General features: G+C 36.1%; 3 protein-coding genes across 4 annotated transcripts; 1 reads left to right on the forward strand and 2 right to left on the reverse strand.

Moving 5' to 3' along the window:
• Window positions 1-1,656: 1,656 nt before the first annotated feature.
• LOC147400904 (uncharacterized) lies at window positions 1,657-5,270 on the forward strand. The gene is made up of 2 exons (XM_086441964.1): window positions 1,657-1,915; window positions 4,152-5,270. The coding sequence occupies exons 1-2, from the start codon at window positions 1,786-1,788 to the stop codon at window positions 5,117-5,119; spliced, it is 1,098 nt and encodes a 365-aa protein (XP_086298090.1). The 5' UTR covers window positions 1,657-1,785; the 3' UTR covers window positions 5,120-5,270.
• Window positions 5,271-6,392: 1,122 nt separating this feature from the next.
• PUX1 (plant UBX domain-containing protein 1) lies at window positions 6,393-11,225 on the reverse strand. 2 transcript variants are annotated; one of them, XM_086441966.1, is made up of 8 exons: window positions 11,066-11,225; window positions 9,717-9,813; window positions 9,455-9,523; window positions 9,006-9,073; window positions 8,452-8,581; window positions 8,213-8,317; window positions 7,066-7,261; window positions 6,393-6,625 (listed from the first exon to the last, which is right to left on the reverse strand). In XM_086441966.1, exons 1-8 carry the CDS (start codon window positions 11,153-11,155, stop codon window positions 6,622-6,624), a joined length of 759 nt encoding a protein of 252 aa, XP_086298092.1. In that variant the 5' UTR covers window positions 11,156-11,225; the 3' UTR covers window positions 6,393-6,621. The 2 variants fall into 2 exon arrangements, with proteins under 2 accessions (XP_086298092.1, XP_086298093.1); XM_086441967.1 differs by lacking the exon at window positions 6,393-6,625 and having other exon boundaries at window positions 7,062-7,261.
• A 1,106-nt stretch (window positions 11,226-12,331) lies between these two features.
• Window positions 12,332-17,875, reverse strand: LOC147400906 (uncharacterized). The gene is made up of 6 exons (XM_086441968.1): window positions 17,609-17,875; window positions 17,359-17,495; window positions 15,367-15,719; window positions 14,278-14,374; window positions 13,905-14,192; window positions 12,332-13,597 (listed from the first exon to the last, which is right to left on the reverse strand). The coding sequence occupies exons 1-6, from the start codon at window positions 17,751-17,753 to the stop codon at window positions 12,608-12,610; spliced, it is 2,010 nt and encodes a 669-aa protein (XP_086298094.1). The 5' UTR covers window positions 17,754-17,875; the 3' UTR covers window positions 12,332-12,607.
• Between the last annotated feature and the right edge of the window lie 777 nt (window positions 17,876-18,652).

Here is an 18,652-nt window from a genome sequence, read left to right on the forward strand (position 1 = left end):
AAAAAAAAGAAAAAAAAAAAAAGGTCTAAAAACAAAGATTATTAGAAATGATCAAGTTTCAGTTAATTATTTGATTTTTTTTTCTATTATATGACTTTTCGAATTAATTGTATAGTTCTTCCCATGGATGACTTGAGCCTGCAAATGTAAGCTTGGGCTCAAAATTTTCAAACCTAATAAATCTAGGTCGGACTAGGGCCTAATCATATATGTATGTAAGTGTTGTATGAATGTTATATATAACTAAATTTATTATTTTGTAATAAAGAAAAAAACTAAAATATGTCATAAAATAATAAATTTACTCTCTTTTCTAAACATTTTTATAATTAAGACGAGGTACCTTATTTTGATGAAAAGTAACATTGAATGATTTTTTTTTTTTTTTTTATAGATCATGAATTTAATATTTTTATACAACCTCAAAATCAACCTGAACCCATCTTGAGCCTAATAGGGTTGACCTTAAACTTGATGGGTTTAGGACTAATTTAGTTAAATTCAAGATCCAATATGGTGTCCAGTTCCTATAAACTAGGTTAGGTGTCTATGTGGCATGTTTTAGTTGGTGTCTAATACACCTTGGGCGCCTAATCAAGCCATTCACGCAGCCTAATGTGTTTATTTTCTAATCAAATTGTGCCACGTAGACACCATTCATACCTATACAAATGGTACGTCCTATGGAATCTCGACTCATTTAGTTAATGAGTTAAGGCTTACCAAGTTCACCAAACCCAGACCAGAATTTCATAAACTCTAGATTCAGCCTTCAAAGCATCATGTGGACCGGGTCTTTTAATGATAAAAAACGGGGCCCAAGCACAACCCATCCAAATCTGGGGCTGGGCTTAAGAAATAAAATCTTAGTCAAAGCCTGGTCCACCTACAATAAATCATATTTTTTTACAATTATTTATAGATTTAGATTTAGATTTAATAAAATGAATTGAAATTTACAACAATAATATTTCAAGGCCATCATTATTAATTTATAAGAAAATCATTATGGATTGTGTTTTAATATAGTATAGTGGGCCGGGCAAGACCTGTTTTATTTTAGGACTGGATTTGGGTTTTGAATGTAGCCCGTAGGACAGTTCGACCCGATAACTAAATGGATTCAAGTATTAAATCCAAATCCGGCCCATTGACAGCCCTGTCAATCATGGGTTATTTATCTTCAAATTTGTGTAAAATTCTATAGAGGGTGCAACCAGTAAGGATAGAATATAATTTTGAATTAAAAAAAAGAGAGTTGTGTGCAATTCTTTGGTGATTTATAAAGGAATTGGTGTGGCAACAGTTGCTCTCTTAAAAAACTATAAAATAAAAATTCACCTTTGCACTCCATTTGAATAATTACACTCCAAAAATAATTAAAAAATGTTGCACTCCTTTTTTTTTTCCTTCCTCAACTATGTGCACGAGTAAAAAATACAAAACTACAAGTTAAAATAAAGCTTGAACCCTAAAAGATTTGCTATTGGAGTGCAAGCAGTAAGATAAAATAGAGATTCTAAAAAATTAAAAATACAAAGAAATAAAGGATTTTTTAAGGTTGGTGTGCAACCAAGAGTTAGTGGTGTGCAACTTGTCAGTCCCAAAACAAAAACAATAAAAGGTTTTTTGTTCTTAGATATTTCCCTCTTTTAAGTCTCAGCCTCCTTCCTGTCTCTCTCTGGTTCAAGTTTTTTACAGTCATGAATAAGACGAAATGAGAGCCAAAGATGAGATTCTTCATTTCGTTTTCTTCATCTTGAACTCAGCTGAGAACAACTTCTCATGTGTACTTCATCGTTGGACCTCTCTCTTCCAAAAATCAATCAAGCCGTCTCACTTCTTATCATCCTTCATCCAACAACACCTTCTGTAATCAGCAGCAGAAGCACTTCAATCCCTCTCTCACTATCAGGTTCAGACAACAGTAACACTCTTATTTCTCTAATTTCTTCATGTTTCTGATAATTTAGGGTTTCAAAATGTTTCATTTTTGCCAGGTTTTACTTAATTTAATACTTCCTGAACTTGGTTTACATTTACTTTATAACCTCCCTATAAAAGAACTTCAATTGGTAATTAGTCCATGAAATTTTGATTAATTATCATCAGACACTTGGGTCCGGTCCATAATCCTGAATCAAGACTCAAAATGGGTAATTACCCTTTCTTTCTTTCTTTTCCCCTGTTAGTTGTAGTCTCTTTGATGATGAGTTTGTGAGAAATTTTGGAGAAAATGTAAGATGTTGTATGAATATATTTGATTTAGATAGGAAGATGGTATGAGGCATGGTTTTAAAACTCGGTTTCGCGTCTCGTCTGGTCCAGGCCCGATACCGAGTCGTCTCAGACGAGTTTTCCGATATGTTTGAGATGTCTCCTTTAAAAAATCAAAAAATTGAACGTGAGTCCTAAATCTCGGTCAAAAAGGTGTCTTTGTGAGTTGGTCTCGTTCAGCTCCGATACCGAGTTAACTAGGGCGATACGTCTCGGTCTCGGAAAAGTTTTAAAGCCATGGTATGAGGTTGTAGAACTTAATCTTGGAAACTCTCTGACTTATTATACCCCTGCAAAACAACTTTACTTTCTAATTAGCCCATGAAATTTTTCATTAATTATCATTACGATCCTTAATATAGAGTTCTGTGGACATTCTACTTAAGGGTACATGATTCCTTGGTAAAGATAGGGAATTATCCTTTTTTATTCCCTCCATCAGTTGTATTTGTGTGCTCCTGAGTTTGTGAGAAATTTGGGGTGATTGGTGGTATAGGAATTTCTTCTTCTAACTGTAATCTACCTTTATTGAACATGTGCAAACCACCTGAGTCACTTTCAATTTATAGCCTATTGGAGCTACTCCTACATTTTCCCGAATACATTTTCATTTCTAATTTTATCTTTTATAGCCTTGCTACTCATCGATCTCAACATCCTTGCCTATGTTAAGTTCAATTTATTAGAATGATGTTGCTTGGACATTCAACTTTCATCTTCTTATAACATACATGGTCTTATTATTGTCATATAAATTTTCCTTTTAGTTTGATTGGCATGCATTTGTCACATTTTTTAAAAGTACGCCTCAAATTTGATAATCCAGCTCTGATTCTATAGGCAACATCTTCATCAACCTTTCAATTCTTTATGTGTAATAGACCCAAGATAGCTAAAGTGGTTGCTTCAGGCCAGGGTATTTCTATAGCATTAAATTGTACGTCTGTCTCTATAATTTTAGTGTTTTGTTAACACCTTCTCTAGTCTTATCAACTAGTACCACATCATCCTCAAACAACATACACCAAGGTACTTGTTCTTGAAAAAAGTGCTACCTTAGCTAAGTTGGTAAAGCTCATAGAATGTTGATACCACAACTTAGATTCAAAACCCATTGAACTTGCCTTTACCTTTGCTGACCACTAACCCTTGCATGCCTAGCAAAAATAAATAAATAAAAAAGGATACTTTTTCTTAGATATGAGCAATTACTTCATCTATAACTAGCGCAAACAAATACTGATCCAAAGTTGATCCCTAATGTAAACCAATTGTAACTGAGAACCTATTTGTCTCCTCTCCATTTGCTCCCACACTAATTACAGCCCTTGAAATCAGGTGGTGGTATTTAAATTAACAATCTTTGCTATGGTTAGGGGAGAGCTCATCACTTGGAGCACTAGATGATCATGCATGTATGTGTTTGCATGCTCCTAGTAAAAAGATGTGTATATATATCCATATGAGTATAATCATAGAAAAGTCTCATCTCTTTCATTATTTTGGATGGTTTCAACACAAAGAAATGCTTGATGCTTTGGGAAGAGTGAGCACATGTAGATCAACGGGTTAAGTTTGGAATTCAATTCCTTGTCTTCATCCAGATGTCCACACAAGGACATTGCATTATCAAGAATAGAATCTGTCATCTTTGCTGCTTTTGGTTTTTCCTACAATTGGACTGTGGTTATACATAGGCAAATGGCCAGAATATACCTGTTTTCTAAGACCCATAACGTGGAGTACGATAAATACTGATGATACATATGCATCAAAAGGAAATATTTCTGAAATTTTCTCATTTGTCTTCATTTGGTGTCTGTTTCCTTGCATATAATTCCTCTAACCTGACACTTTAATTAATTATCAAGCAGTGCATGACTGTGGTCCGATTCTTTCAACGATGACCTCTTCTTGCAGCACCAGATTTCAAATCCTCCACCACAAAGCCGTAGCACAACTGCCCCTCAGGAAAAGGTGTCGTAGTGGAAGTGTTCGTATGTGCTCCACTGCCACCTCAGTGATTACATCTTCCTTGCTAGGCTCACTCGTCCATCGTGCCCCTGCACCATTAGTGGTGACAAGCCACCTCACCCACTCCAATGCCCCACAAAAGTCAGAGGAGTGGTTTGCACTACGCAGAGACAAGCTAACTACAAGCACCTTCAGCACTGCTCTGGGCTTTTGGAAGGGAACTCGTCGTCCCGAGCTCTGGCATGAGAAAGTATTTGCACCTGAAACAGATTCCTTTGCTGCTGCTGCAAGGGCTGCCATGGAGTGGGGTGTGCTCAATGAAACAGTGGCAGTAGAGCGGTACAAAGGCATAACTGGTCGGGATGTGAGCTTCTTAGGGTTTGCCACTCATGCGGAGGAGCAATTACAATGGCTCGGTGCCTCTCCAGATGGACTTCTTGGGTGCTGCCCGGGTGGTGGGATATTGGAGGTAAAGTGCCCATATAACAAGGGGAAACCTGAACTTGGTTTGCCCTGGTCAACCGTACCTTTTTATTACATGCCTCAGGTGCAAGGTCAGATGGAGATCTTGGATAGAGATTGGGTTGATTTGTATTGTTGGACTCCAAATGGGAGCACGATCTTTCGTGTGTGTAGGGAGCGTGGATATTGGGATCTTATAAATGGGATTCTCAAAGAGTTTTGGTGGGAAAATGTGGTTCCTGCTCGAGAACTTTTGTTACTCGGGAGAGAGGAGGATGCGAGAGCATACAAGCCGGCATCTACTCATAGGCAGACAGGATTGGTGATCGTAAAGAGCATTAAGTTGGCAGCTGAGGCCAAGGTATTGTGCAAGGAAATTGCAGGTCATGTAGAGTTTTACAGGTGATTATGATTGAAAGAAAGGGTGGTTAACTGACATATTCTTGGATTCCTTCTTTTTTGGGTTTCCGTAATCATTGCTTCAACTGTGTATCTTGTCTTGTATTATTTGTACTTTGAAATTCTGATATTAAAGAATTATAAATTTCATTTGTTCATTGTCTCCCAGTTTCGCAATATCAGGAAATGGATTCAAATATATTGTGTTCATTGGTCCCACTAGATTTCCAAAGACAACAAACATTGATTGTATAATTTACCAACCGATTCAACCTTACATGCCGCCATCAAATGGATTGGTACATGTTCGATAGGAAATTAGCATGAGTATTGCATCCATTTCGTGAGTCTAAATATTTGATCCTTTTTTTGAGTCTTACGTGGTCATTGCTTGTATTAGAGTAAATCAAAGGTTTTTTTTTTTTTTTTTTGAAAGAAAGAAGGTGACCTCTAGAATAAGCAAAGCTTATGTGTTTATACTATAAAGGCCCATCTAAAAGAATTATTCCTTCCTAACAGCACTAGTCTCCTGAAAAATGACTTAGCTTGGAAAACCCATACCCCATTGAATTGTTGATTCAGTCAAATTTTTGTATAATTAGTTTGTGTAGAAAATCTTATCGATTAAGTTATTACAAATTTTGATATAAAAACAAAAAAGCACATGGTTTTGCCTTTCTTATATAATTTTTCAAAAACCTTGGTCGTATCACATTAACTATATCATATATGATTACTACTCATAGTTATATTGAAGATGAGTAATGAGTAAAGACTTTGCTGGAGTATACTTTCAGAATTTTGTTTTCAATTGGGATATCATTTATGACTCTTTTGAGCATGTTTTATTCTTCTTGGATTGCTTGTTTTTTTTTTTTTGTCGTTGTATGTGAGCTATCTTAGCCTCCTTTTTATCTTCTAGTTTCTAATAATTTTGTTGAGGGATCCCATTCACAGCTAATTGGATCCCAATATTTTCCAAACCCTAGATCAATAATACATTTTTCGACGAGTCAATAATTTTGAAATTTTGGGAAGTGACCCGATCGTGGTGTAATTTTATGTTACACAATTACTAAAATTGGATTAAAATGATTTTTGGTGGTAATGCTCAAGATGATTAGAGAGGAATTGTAGAGTTGGATCATCCAATATCATCCATCTCAAAAGTAATAAATATATGTACCTATGAAAATAATCCTTTTTAGAATGAGTTCTTTGTGTAACAAATTGTTTCCATCCTCAATGAAATAAAAAAATTCCCATTCACAATCGCTCGATTTAATGAATAACATCTTTGATTTGAGGACAATATCTTTGTGATCCATCCAGAGTACATACATAAGGTTGTTAAAAGTAACAAATAATGTAACATGAAGGGATACCATAGATATGAGATTTTAATCCTTGATACACATCTTAGAGCTTATTTTTCAGTCTCTTGTAGTCTCCTCCATTCTCCCAAGCCCTTTTCCAGCTTGAAAGGTCATAGGTTCAATCCCTGCTTACCTACCTGTGACACACAATATATTCAAAACCTTCTAGATTCAAGTAGGAAGTAGTGAAAGGGGCCTGAGCAAGTTACATAAGCCGAGTTAAAACGATCAAATAAAATACGTAAAATTGATCGGCTGAGCCAATCAAGTTATCGAACAACTCATGTTTGGTTTGGGTCAAGACCACAGGGACCCAACATGTTTTGAGTCAAATTGAAGAATCAATCAACCTTGTGAGATAAAAATTGGACTCAGGATCCAATAAGGTGTCCCATTCCTATAAAATAGAATATGTGTCCACGTGGCATGCTTTAATCAAGCTGCTCAAGCAGCCCAATGTGTTTATTTCCTAATCAAATTGTGCCACATAGACACCATTCTTATCTATAGAAATGGGACACCACATGGGATCTCGACTCTAAAAGTAGGAATTTAATCATACAGCAAGTTGTATCACCTTTTAAACCATTTTGGCTTAACGGGTTTCTTCTCAGCAGACTTAACATCTGGGGCATCTGTAGAGGGTGCCACTACTACAGGTTCTTGAGACGGTTGTTCAAACTTGGCCTTCTCTGAAATGAGATCCAGACCATTCAAAGACAGTATTTCATCCTGAAGGAAGAGCCCTGATTCGGCACCTGCATTGTCGTGTCCTGCACATGGCATAAGTGAGGTGTTAAATTTAATAGGAGGCATCGAACACTAATGGTTACCAAAAGCAAGAGACTCTTACATCATCTGAATATAAGAAAAGTCCTTCACAAAGAGGTACATCCAACCAAGGTTTAAAATCACAGGTGAGGCAATGCCTCCGTCAGTAGAAAAAACTACTGTCTCGAATGAGACACTCCAAGGCAATCCAAAACATTCCCAAGATACTGAATGTTTTGGGGAAATGTTTGGCTCTAGTCTAGGCCAAAACATTCCAAAACTTTAAACCATGAACCAACCCCACATTAATAAAATATTATATTATATATTATTATTATTATTATTATTTGATAATTACTATATAATATGATACTATGTTTTATTATCTCTGCCTACCATTCCGTTCGTTTGTTCTGTAGTGGCAAAAAGCAAATTCGAACAGACTGAACAAGGTGACATAGGTCTAACAACCAATGGATAACCAAGAAATAAGGATTTATTGAAGAGCAGTCTATTACTTCAGTTGTGTAAAGTTAGAGAAGAAATTAAGGTTTAGAATAAAGCATCCAAGAAGAAGGAAATCATAAGTATGAAAGAACAAGATGAAGGAGGGACAAACCAAAATGTGCATCCCTCTTGATTTCTTTTATAGTAAGCAAACCCAACAATTACAGAAATGTCTTAACGTAAACCAAAAGAGAACATAAATAAAGATGAACTAATTAGAGATTATAACATGTAGCAAAAATATTCAAGCTGACAGAAAGACACGTATGATCCATTACTAAAACATACGTTGTTGAACACTTTTAGGGGAAAAATGAGGACAAAACTCTAGATACACTTGGGTCAATCATCAAAACTAAACTAATATTAAAGGAAAATTACATCCAGAATATAAAAACTGAACTAAATATTCAAAATATATTGCAGTATCAAAGAGAGATTTTTACCTTTTGGAAGATCATATGAGAAATACACAATCGCACCGGGAATGAAGCCAGCAGAGAAAAAGTCCTGAGACATGTCTTTAATTTGCTTCTTTGGTGGAGTGGTATCTGAAACATGAACAAAGTTTAAAGTTTCTAGCTTCAATGGTGGAAATGCAAAACAGATATAATGACTGCCAAGATGAAACATAAGAATCTGACTGTACTGAAACATTTAAATATATGGGTTGGATATTACTTACATATATAAAAGGGCAGGTCAGGTCGAGAAACCACTTTCATGAGAAGATCAATTAAACTTTGAACTGTCTCTGATGGGTGAAACTTCGCTTCTAGTGTGTAATTATCAGGGAATCGAATCCTAATTATTGCCTGCATAAACAGACATTAGCAAACAATAAACCCAGTGTGACAGATTAAAAACTAAACAAATTAAATAAATCCAGGATAAGTAATAAAGTTTGACATAGAAAAATTATGTTTCATTAACAAAACCAATTTTGTTTTGCTAGGCTTGTCTATTTTATAATTTATCCAAGACCAAGGTAAGATTTCAATCCTATACTGCTAAACTTTCATACATTGTTTTAGCTATTGATGGGCCATTTGATGCCAAAAGAAGCAAGAAAAAATATATATCACATAATTGGGAATGAAAAAAAAAAGTTTGGAACTCATACAATAACCTCAACAAACTGAAAATAACCAAGAGAACTTTCATGAAGGATGAAAGTTTAAATACGGTCATAAAGCATTCCAAATATTATAATTGGAGCATAAAATGGCCTATCCTCACCTTAGTTATTCTTGATCTGCGAGCAGACTCCTCCGCTTCTCGGATTTTACGGGTCTTTAAGTATTTATCTGCTCATATTTTAAAGTAATCACTTACAAAAGGTGTCATGCATCTTAAGAGAAAATTATATCCACGATGACAGTTACCAAATTGATCAAATCTATGATTCTAGATCCAAAACTGTATACAATCAACTATAGGCTAGAGGAAAGGAAATGACTATCCTCCATTCATCTGTGGTATAGTGGCTAATATCAGTGATATATTACCAGTGGAGCTAAGGGACCTACCACTTTAAATTGGTCCCATAAAATTTCAATCACCCCAAATCACCAAGAAAAGAGTATTTTATAAATTATCTACTCAAACAAGTCATTTTTCCTATAAAAGTGCCAAGGCAGAATCCAATTTCAACTTCACTATTAATCACAAATTAATATGCACATTACCTTGCTTTTTGGTTGACAAAATCCGGTAATAATCCTCTGCAGTGAACTCGAAGAAATCTTCGGGCTCCTCTGTACAAAAATGTTGCAAACACTTTAAATATGATTAAAAACTTCAAGTGTTCCAAATTCCGATATGATTTGATAGCTGAAACAAAGTCACCAAGTAAAGAACATGTGTAGACTTGGGGGCAACTCATGTAAAAAATAATGAATATTGGTACATAAATGATCAAAACAGAATAAAGGTTGAATGAATATGCACCTTCGTTGGACACTTTTTCTGATGTTAGAGAAGGTGTTGATGTCTCGAACACGCGTATCTCTCTTCCAAGTTTTTCCGCCATATCAGCGAGCTTGGCCTGAAATTATTACAAATTAAATGGACAGTAGAGTTAAAAAAAACAAGGGTTTTTATGGAACTTATAAAATGAGTCATGATTTTCTGACACACGCCCCCTGACGTGGCATGGGCTAGAACCATAGATTTTCCACTCGGGATACACAATTGTACACCCCCATAAATATGTGCAGTTGTGTATCCAGAGGAAAAAAATCTATGGTTCTAGCACATGCCACGTCAGGGGGCCTGTCTCAGACGGGGGGCGTCAGAAAATCATTATTCTTATAAAATAACATAAATGAACTTAGTAGGTATAGAAATTTATACAGGTTGTCACTCTTAACCACTTAGAACGTCGAGAGTTAAAAAGTAGTAAAACCGCATTATGTAAACACGTAATCCCTTTAAGGATATAAAAGCAAAATTCCTGATTTTTTCTTTATTAGCAAAATTAACGAAAAAGATTCTGCCTTTATTATCACTGATGAAGCCAGCTCTCTAAAAAGGTTCAAATATGTAGCCTTTGACACCACAACCAATGTTTTAAGCTCTTACTCACCATTAATGCAATTGCCCGAAAACATTAAGATTCCACTTGACCAAATCCCTTAGTTCCCACAACAAATCATTACAATGAGCTTCTGAACACCTCCCTCTCAGTTAAATTCAACAAAGAAAGAGACCTTATGGATTAGAAACCTATCCGGGTTTTGGAAACCCATGAACCAACATGAAGACCACAGGTCATTTCTAATATCTACAACCAAAGATAAGTTCTGGGTTTTCGATCACCAATTAAATCTCAATGAACTTAGCATGAAAATCAGTCAGGAGAGTCACAAATCACTTGTACTGTTCAAATAAGTTCAGCCCTTGTGTTAAAGGGATTCAAAGAGAAGACCCACGGAGAGGGGTTAGGGGTTAGGGCTTAGGGTCATCGATTCAAACGAAAATGACTTGAACTTCAATGACAATCTTAGTTAAATTACAATTCGAAACAGACCTACAATTATATCAGAGAAGCAAATATTAATCGATTTAAATACTTGAATTTGTCGATAAAATTGGAAAACAATGGTCTCCAATCACAGCAGATAACATTCTGGGAATAAATTAACAGAATTTCCAAAAGAAAAATAGAACCCACATTAGAATTTTCGAAAATTCAAAAAAAAAAAATCACAAAAATACAGACCCAAATCGATCAATCAAAACCTGGGGACACGAATCGAATCAAAACGAAACGGAGAGCAAAAACAGATGTAGAATACCTTAGCGATGTCAGCCTCCATTGGATCAAAGCTCATCAATCTTCTCCTCTTTACAAGTAAAGGCGTCGTCAAAGAAACTTCAAATCTCATCAGCGAAACATAAAACACGGACACAGCTCTCTTCTCTACTTTCGTTTCCTTTTTTAAAGCATAAAAAAGGAATCAGAAGAAGTGCGTGACGTGTTTATATTGGACGTCAGATGAAATTACCAAAACCACCTCCACTTAAATCACTCTTTACGAAGGGCGAGCCATCCCGTTTAGTAATTAAGAATTTAAGGATGGGCTTAGACCCGATTCTTTTTTAGGGAACGGGCTCAGACTTGAGAGCTAGGCCCGTCATGTGACCTGATTGAGTTTTATTCATGATATATCATAGAAGGGGAATGCTAACGTCCAATACTTCACGGGGACGTTAATATTATCCAATATATATTTTTTCAATAATACTTTTCTTATTTTATTTTATTTTTAATAAAAAAGATAAGAGTATATTAGTCTTTTATACAATAAATGATTGTTTATATGATTAATGATATGAGCATTCAAGTATTTTGAATTAAAAGTCTTTGTTATAGTAAATGTTTTGACAATCAATACTAATATAATAAATATAATTATTGTATAAAAGATTAATATATCATTGTCTTTTTCACTAAAAGACAAAACGATCAGAGGGTATTATTGAAAAAAAAAATGTTAGACAATACTAACATCCCCATGAGGTCTTAAACGTTAGCATTCCCCCATCATGAAATTATTATACACATATAAAGAAATTTAAGGTGTAGGTTATATTGAATTTGAATTGGGCATTAGTTAAATTTTCGTTTGGCCACTTGACCATTAGCCAGGTCAGAATAGGACTAGATTTTCAGACCTGTTTTTTTATCAGCCCCGCCCATTCACACCCTTACAATAGGATTATCCTTCGGGCCTGGTGTTGTCCATATCTGCCAGAACCGATATATTTGATTACCTTTTTCCTCCTTAGAATAGTGTGCCTCATGGTGATAAAAGACTTGGAAATTTTTCAAGAAAAAAAAATTGTTGTTTTACATGAATGCCTTAGGATTTGTTGAGCAATCCTAGAAAACACAGAAATGATTCTTAATAGAGTTGAATGGAGAAATAGGATTCATGTTCCAATAATCCACAGTGACCCCACAAATGTTAAGCCTCCACTTAGAGGAACTACCCATCAAAGATGGTAATGGGCAACATGAACAGATCCATGGATGAAAAATATTGGCTTCCACGAGCAAATACTCAAAACCATGGCTAGAATTCAATTGAGAACAAACAATCAAAAGATATAATAGGAATGTTCTAGTAATCCAACAAAGGTCCGATTCTCGTGGACCCACCAATAGATCAAAAGCCCAGTTCTTACTTTTTCATGGTTTCAAAGAGACTTCCATCAACCTTTAATGTATGATACTTGAAACCAATAAGATTCACAAAATTCTGAGACTAGCCAATAACAATTCAAATTTGAGTTCAACTCAAAGCTCTTCCACCAAAATTTCGGTCAAATACAACTTAGTTTCTCGATTTCTTTTTTGACGACCTTGAAGAAGCCTTTGATGATTCTGATTTGGAAGTACCATGTGCTTGATTTGATTTGGCATTTGAAGCGATGTTATTAGTAGTTGCAGAACTGGCTTCGTGTTTCTCTCTAACTACTGCACCCTGAGAACCTCTCACCTGAGCCGCTCTTTTATCCTTCCTCTTGGGCCTATAACTAGACCTCTCCTTCTTGGGCAACCATCGCTCTGGATCCGGTGGTGGGCCAGGGTTTGCAGGGTCAAACCGTTTTGGGTACTTTGGCTTTCTCTTTCTCTTCTTCTTTGCTTTCGCTTTTGCCTTTCCTTCCTCGTACACTTCTATGTTCCGCACAAGACCTACATCCTCCACATGTTTTGCACCAGATGTCTTCTCCAAGCTCTCAACATTGACTCCTTTGAGGCCTGAGAGTGGCTTCAGCTGCTTCTCATAAGCTTCCGCCTTCTCAACGTCCACACGTGCGGCTGTGGTTACCAGACCAACCAAAGCCTCAACACTGCCGTGGCTCTTAACTAGACCCTCGTATAAGCGTGCCGCATCTTCCTCCCTCCCATTCTTGAGCTTAAATGATGCGGCTTCATGCATGATCACATCAAGCTTGTTGTCTTCAGCCATGGCATTCGACCACCAACCAATCGCAGAATCAAACACAGCGGCTGCACCATCGATGTCCCCAACACGCTCTTTCAAGGAGACAAGTGTAGCAACAGTGGCTGGCATGTGTTGTATGTCAGATATCCTGGCTAAGGATTCTGCAGCGATTTGAGGGTGTCCGGCTGTAGCAGCAACCTGTGCCCGTGCAAGGAGTACCACCTTAGATGACTCGGGGAACTTGTCGGCAAACTGTACGAGGATCTCTTCTGCTCTTGCCGCCTTATTCTCTCTCACTAAAACTGCAGCTTGAAGCAGTGCTGGCATCACACTACCTGGAAACATGTTCGGCAGAGCAGCTACAAGTTCTCGGGCCTGTAACATTCTCATAACCAACAGTCAGTTGATGCACAGAATAAAAAAAAAAGTTTAAAATGAATACAGAAAAAAATTGCAATTTTGACAAATAATAAGCATAAGCTGCTAAAATTTTATCCCCCCATAGAAAATCTGGGTTAATATGGTGACTGATTGATTGTTCTTAGTTTCTTATGAAACACGACAATTTCTGAATATTTAAGGACTTCACCTAGAAAAATAGAGGGGAGGGCACAACTTTTCATGATCTATTATTAAATAAAGAAGTATCACAGAAAGAAGTGCAAGTTCACGAGTGACACACCTGATCCATCCTATTTGCATGGAGAAGTAGAAGCACACGGTTACAGTATATAGTCTCCCTTTGTTTTGGGGAAAGCTTCAAGTCAAGCCCACGAGCAAGTTGAAAGCTTGGTGAACCATTACCTTTCTCTATTAGCGTATCAAGTTTCCTAAGGCCATCAGAGACATCCTTTGGACCCCTCAATGCAATAAGGTTGTTTATTGCCACCGCAAGTGATGAGTCATCAGCCAGGTTTCGGTTTATAATGTCTATGTAAGCTTTCATTGCTTCTTGGCGATGTCCGAGTAACTGAAGAAATTAATCAATTTGCATCATTGGGCATTCAATGCTATTTATGGAAAATAATATTTTAAAGTTATAATTATAATGCCACCTGTTGAACAAATGCCAGCTGGACTGCTATAGGAGCAAGTTCGATATCTATCTCATCATCAGCCCAGTTGTCCTCCATTAGAGTTTCCTGACCAATTCTGACAAAAGAAGAGTAGATTTTTATCCAGGGAGTTTTCTTTGTTTAATTGACAGTGAGAAAGTAATTAGAAAGGTCGTGTTTTCAGAAGACTTGACAAGTTAGAATTTGACAGTGATTCTCTAGTTCTATTTGTCATGTCGCTCACACTTTTGTGGGGTACAAGGAAACAGGGAAACTTTTGTACATCTTTAAACCTAGTATGTACTTACATGATCTCCTGTATATAACATTGATGTTGACAAAACACATAAGCTGAGGGCTACCATGATGGAAATCATATTACTCTAATCCAGAAGGAAAAGCAGTGGGTCTACCAAAGAAACTAATCAAACAACCCTAATTATTCACAAGAAACAAGAGAGAACACAAGGGATCAATAAGCAGTAGAATTCTGAAAACAGAAAGGATTCTAGTAGGTTGATGGATTGTGTTATTCTTTCCCTCAACAGATTTTTATTTATTTACGAGGAATGGAAAAAAAAAATGTAACACCTAAAAGATGTTCCATACAGAGAGAAGGTTCAAGAATCCACAAAGATTTTATAACTTCTAACCCTGGAAAAAAATGCACACCATGGCCACAAAAGAACACAAATTATATACATGCATGCACTAGCAACATAGTTATAGAAGAGGTTTCCCATTACACATTTTTCCCCCAAAAAAAAAAAAACGTACTTGATATGCTAGATAATGTTTAACATGAATTTCTCTACACATCAAAATCTAATTCCCAACTTCAAGGAAGTATGAATCTCCTATGCCATGCATAAGTTATAATGACAACTAAATCAATCCACATACACTGTTTTGGTAATTTTATGCAATGCCAAGAAGCCCTTGGTAGTTCAGTCAATTTTCACAAGCAGTCTATCATACCACACATAAATTATAATGACAACAAAGTCAATCCAAATACATCATTTTGGAAGTTTTATGCAAATGCCTAAAAGCAATTGCAGTTCCATCAATTTTCACGTTGTACATTACCTTCGAGCTGAAAGCAGGTGTTGTTCTGCATCCGTGTACTTTCTCTTCTCGATCAAAGAACAAGCAGTGTTATACGCCAGCTCAAAGCTACTATTTGCTTTAACTTTGAGTGTTTCCATCATTCCTTGAACTTCAGAAGCTCTTCCAGCAGAGATCAAACCAGCAACAATATTTATTTCCAAGGACTCAATCTTGAACTTTTGAAGCTTTTGATAGACATCCATACAAGCCTCCATTCTTCCTAAACGATAGAGAATCTGTGATTCTAATTGCATAGTAGCAGAGGTTCTCTCCTGACTTTTCAAGGATTCCAAAGCTTCATCTAACTTGTTTTGCCGATAAAAGCAATATGCCTACTTATAAAAAAGAATGGAGCTAGGGTAAGATAGATATTCAATGTAAGGACATAAACTCACACAACCTACAAAACAAACTAGAGGAACCCATGGGCAGATTTGTGAAAAATCTGAGAAATACAAATAAAACTAAAATGAAGTTCATGCAAGAGTCAAACAAAAATTAAAGTGTATACAAGAGTTGCTTAGTCCATTAATAGATTTTTCTTATTGTCATCGTCGTCGTCATCTAGTCCTTGTCCAAAATATTGGGTTTGGCAATGTGAATCCTTTTCCCATTCAACTTTGATTAGAGAGCTACATCCTCTATGAAGGAAGATTTTATTCTAATCAATGAAAATAAACCATGGAAAGTAAGAAATTTGAAAACATCAAGTGGAAAATTTAGATCAGCTTGTAATACTCAAACTAAAAAGGGGGATAAAAGGAAAGATATATATATATATTGACATGTAATTTTATTTTTTATATAATATTGATCAAGAAGAGAAGATGCAGAAAAATATCTAAGAGCTAATATACCTCCTTCGGGTATATTGTAGCCATGAATGCCAACCCAAAATTAGCTCTAAAGTTTAAACCATTATGTCTTTCCTTTGTTCCTCCAATACCCCTTGGTGGTGGAATTATGATATTAAAGAGGTGATAAGAGAAAAAAAAGACCCATTACAAGTCATGGAAAAATAACTAGAACCAAAGAAAACTTATAAAATTATATATTAGAAAAGGCAAAGAAAGTGGTAAGTAAAGCTAAGCATAGGGCAAATGATAAGCTATATAATAGGTTGAGTACTAAAGAAGGTAAGAGAGATGCATACAAGCCAGCGCGAATTAGGGAAATAAAACTAAACACTTAGATAAGGTTAGGTGCATTAAAAGCGAAGATGAGAGTCCTAGTAAGAGATGAAGATATTGGGTAAAGGTGGAAGGATTATTTCTAGAAAGTTATTAAATGAGAACCTCCAAAGAGACTTGGGACTAAACAAGAGATACATAGGATAGCCAAGAGAACACACCTACTCTAATAGAATTAGTGTTTCAAAAGGAAAAATAACTCTAAAAAAGATGAAAACAGGTATGGTCCTAGGAAAAAATGGTATGAACATGAAGTCAATAATAGAAGATTTGGTTCTAGGTGAAGTGGAATGTGACTCATTTAGCTGACACCAAATCCTCGGGATAAGGATATGATGATGAAGTCGCGGACAGTGTCCAAAAAAGGCCAAGTTGTATACTTTATCTTAATCACACGAGTAAGGCTAGCATTCGTCTAACCAAAATTTTGCAAGGCTTTTGCTTTCCAATGTGTGTGAGAACTTATGAATTTTGGGATTGTTTGAGCAATTGAAGAATTCATAAAAATCAACCAGAGAGGCAATGTCTTCGCCAAATCACCAATTGGACAAATGAGTATAATTTTGCGATCATAATTAATCCTGCCGAGTTATAATAACATGAATTCCAGTAACAGATGCCATGTAAAATATCACAATTTTTCGTGTCACAAAAAGATGAAATCGAGTTTCAATCGTTTAGAAACTAAGAAAAAGGATCTCTTTTGCTCCAAATTACAAGATCTACAACCTAATGCATCGCAAACACATAAAATTCCAAATCGATTAACACTCAAGTGTACCTTATGGAAACTGAGATCGATCTGGTGCTTTTCGGAAGCAAGAATCGTTGAAAGAGCACGATCGATGTTGTCTGCCTTGATCAAAGCTACAATCTTGCAACGCAAGGCATCCTCATCGCCAGGGGCGATTGCAAGAACTACAAATACGTTTCAGAAATGAAAATAAAAATTAAAAAACAGAATTTTAAAGTTTAAAAAAAAAAAAAAAAAAAAAAAAGGAGGAAGAAAAGAAGAATCAAAAGAAAATAACCTTGATCTGCAACTTTAACAGCTTGTTCGTACTCGGATCTCTGAACATGTCGATTGAGAGAGGCGAACAGATCTTCAAGAGAGATTTTCGGCTGAGATGGAGTTGAATGTGAGGGTTTTGGCCTCTCTTTGGTTTTGGGCGCCATGGATTTGTGAGGCTTGAATTATTGTGCTCTCTGCGACTGCGAGAACTCCTTGCAAGGAAGAGGGTTTTTAGGTTGCAGCGGTTTTTCTCGCACAAAATTAGGGTGGTTTCTAACGTGCGCGGAATGCAGAGTTTTGCGCAGCTTCGTACAGCTGCGTACGATAGTCTCTTTCCTAATTTAATTTGCCCCTCCGGATTTTTGTGAATATAAGAGATACCCCACATTTTGAACTTGATGTCTTATCCCTTGACCTTGGTCATTCATGAAAGACTAAAGAATCAAAATATCTTTATCAACAGTTTTTTGGCGAAAATTTCGAATTTTTGCCATCTATGAATTCAACTCTTATTATTTTCTCCTGATTCATAGATGGTGTTGGTGATCTTGGGAATCTAGCTTGAAACATTTGACCGATCAATGGCTTGATTTAGACCTTTTGATTGGTAGGCCCATGCACTGACTTGCAAAAATCTTTCGATCGGTCAATATTATCCATTCGATCTATGGACTTTTTTTTTTTTTCCTAATATTAAGTACATCCATTTTAAGCTTCCCAAATGTATTCCTTGGTTAAAAATTCTTAGTCAGCATTATTATCAATTATGATCCATCGATAATTGCACTTGTGTTGATAGTTGACTTAGAGGGTCAAATGGACGATCATGATTCCCCCAGTCCACCAAGCATTGGTGGGTGCGTTCCAGGGCTTTTGATGGACTGGGCCTGAGCCTGTGTCCCCAAAAAAGCCCAGAGATACGTACACCTTGTTTGACTTTTTTGAGATTCACTTGAATATAATAATACAATAATAAATAAAGAAATATATCTTGACATGATAAACGAAGACAGATTAAAAAAAATAAAAAATCAATAATATTGATGCATCCCCCTCACTATGT

The sequence above is a fragment of the Akebia trifoliata genome, chromosome 5 (assembly GCF_017979445.1).
Source record: "Akebia trifoliata isolate Shusen 1 chromosome 5, ASM1797944v1, whole genome shotgun sequence".
NCBI lineage: Eukaryota > Viridiplantae > Streptophyta > Magnoliopsida > Ranunculales > Lardizabalaceae > Akebia > Akebia trifoliata.

Bases quoted from the DNA above. Each gene is read 5' to 3' on its own strand.
- LOC147400904 (XM_086441964.1), top strand. From the start codon at position 1,786: ATGTGTACTTCATCGTTGGACCTCTCTCTTCCAAAAATCAATCAAGCC. The intron at 1,916-4,151 runs GTTCAGACAACA...ATTATCAAGCAG, and splicing joins AATCCCTCTCTCACTATCAG to TGCATGACTGTGGTCCGATT.
- PUX1 (XM_086441966.1), bottom strand. From the start codon at position 11,155: ATGAGATTTGAAGTTTCTTTGACGACGCCTTTACTTGTAAAGAGGAGA. The intron at 9,074-9,454 runs GTAATGTGCATA...AAATATGAGCAG, and splicing joins TTTGTCAACCAAAAAGCAAG to ATAAATACTTAAAGACCCGT. The intron at 8,318-8,451 runs GTAAGTAATATC...TTCATGTTTCAG, and splicing joins TGACCTGCCCTTTTATATAT to ATACCACTCCACCAAAGAAG.
- LOC147400906 (XM_086441968.1), bottom strand. From the start codon at position 17,753: ATGGCGCCCAAAACCAAAGAGAGGCCAAAACCCTCACATTCAACTCCA. The intron at 17,496-17,608 runs GTTATTTTCTTT...ACGTATTTGTAG, and splicing joins TGTTAAAGTTGCAGATCAAG to TTCTTGCAATCGCCCCTGGC. The intron at 14,193-14,277 runs GTGGCATTATAA...TAATTTCTTCAG, and splicing joins AGCTGGCATTTGTTCAACAG to TTACTCGGACATCGCCAAGA.